General features: G+C 36.8%; 1 protein-coding gene across 1 annotated transcript in view; it reads left to right on the top strand.

Moving 5' to 3' along the window:
- LOC107739676 (D-3-phosphoglycerate dehydrogenase) overlaps positions 1 to 884 on the top strand; it is a 12,137-nt gene extending 11,253 nt beyond the window's left edge. Inside the window, exon 11 of the mRNA XM_016551862.1 lies at positions 500 to 884. Coding sequence (XP_016407348.1) covers positions 500 to 654 — 155 coding nt within the window. The 3' untranslated portion in view covers positions 655 to 884. The remainder of the gene's footprint in view (positions 1 to 499) is intronic.
- Positions 885 to 1,118: the final 234 nt, after the last annotated feature.

Raw genomic sequence — 1,118 nt, 5'->3', positions numbered from 1 at the left:
CAACAATACTACAGCGAGAATAAAAGTTAGGCCTTCTTTCTTTGCGTGCACATTTGGGCGGTGTTATGCAAATCTTCCCACATTGTGATGTAGACATGTGGGGGCGTGTTAGAACTAGCCGTTTTAGGTAGGCGTGGTTAACTCTTAATTTTATAAGGAATATCTCTTTAGTTTTGAGACTTTAGTGTTTGCAACTTTACAGATCTTCTTTATGCACCAAGAGCTTGTAACACTCCAAAGAGAAAGGAAAAATTGAAATCGCATCATATGACCCCTTTAAAGGTGCTGTCCAGTTGTAAAAAACTATAAAGCACTAAAAACTAAAACAAAACTAACAATACTATAAAAGTGCTTTCATTATATGGGGGGAAAACTCCAGAAATTCTTGAAAAACATATGGGTTGAGAATGACATATGGGTGAATAATGACTCTTAATCTGAATGAGACAATAGGGCTCAGTAAAATCACAATTGAATGATGCTTTCCTATCTTTCTCAGGGGTTTTGACAGCAGCAGGTGTGTTGCTGCAGTCCTTCAGTGCCTCTACTGCCAGCAGTGGTGAGCAGTGGTACTGCATGGGTATATCTTCACTGCTGGGGGACATCGGTGCCATGAAGTCCTTAGCGAAAGAGGCTGCACAGCTCACGGTCTGAATATCTGTCAGTGATCCTGATGGGAAACACTTAACATTCCAGCAGCTTAAGCTCTAGCCTGACTGAATTTCATTGCTCACTGTTACTCACATTGTTCATAACACTACAATTCCTAAAACAACAGTGTGGAAAAATAGTCCTATTTTTACTTTTTGTTGTTAGTGTTTACTAAAACCACTGTACTCCAAATGAAAGTGTTTGATTAAAATAACAACAATCCGTGCTTTGCAGTGGAGTTTGTCTCTTTTCATCATACTAAAGGGTTGCCGTTGGATCCTTTGTATAAAAATGACAAATAGCTGATGCCAATGTCCTGCTAAATAATATAGAAATTTACTGAACACTAACAGATGTGTCTTTCTGTGTTTCAAACTTCTTGCTAATATGCATTAACAAATAGAATTTTGTTTTTAGTCTTTTTTTCTTTCTATATATATATATATATATATATATATATAGAGAGA

Source organism: Sinocyclocheilus rhinocerous, unplaced genomic scaffold, assembly GCF_001515625.1.
Source record: "Sinocyclocheilus rhinocerous isolate Xijiao unplaced genomic scaffold, SAMN03320098_v1.1 scaffold1482, whole genome shotgun sequence".
Classification (NCBI taxonomy): Eukaryota; Metazoa; Chordata; class Actinopteri; order Cypriniformes; family Cyprinidae; genus Sinocyclocheilus; species Sinocyclocheilus rhinocerous.
The sequence above is the reverse complement of the archived record's forward strand: the minus strand, read 5'-3'. Positions and strand labels throughout refer to the sequence as shown.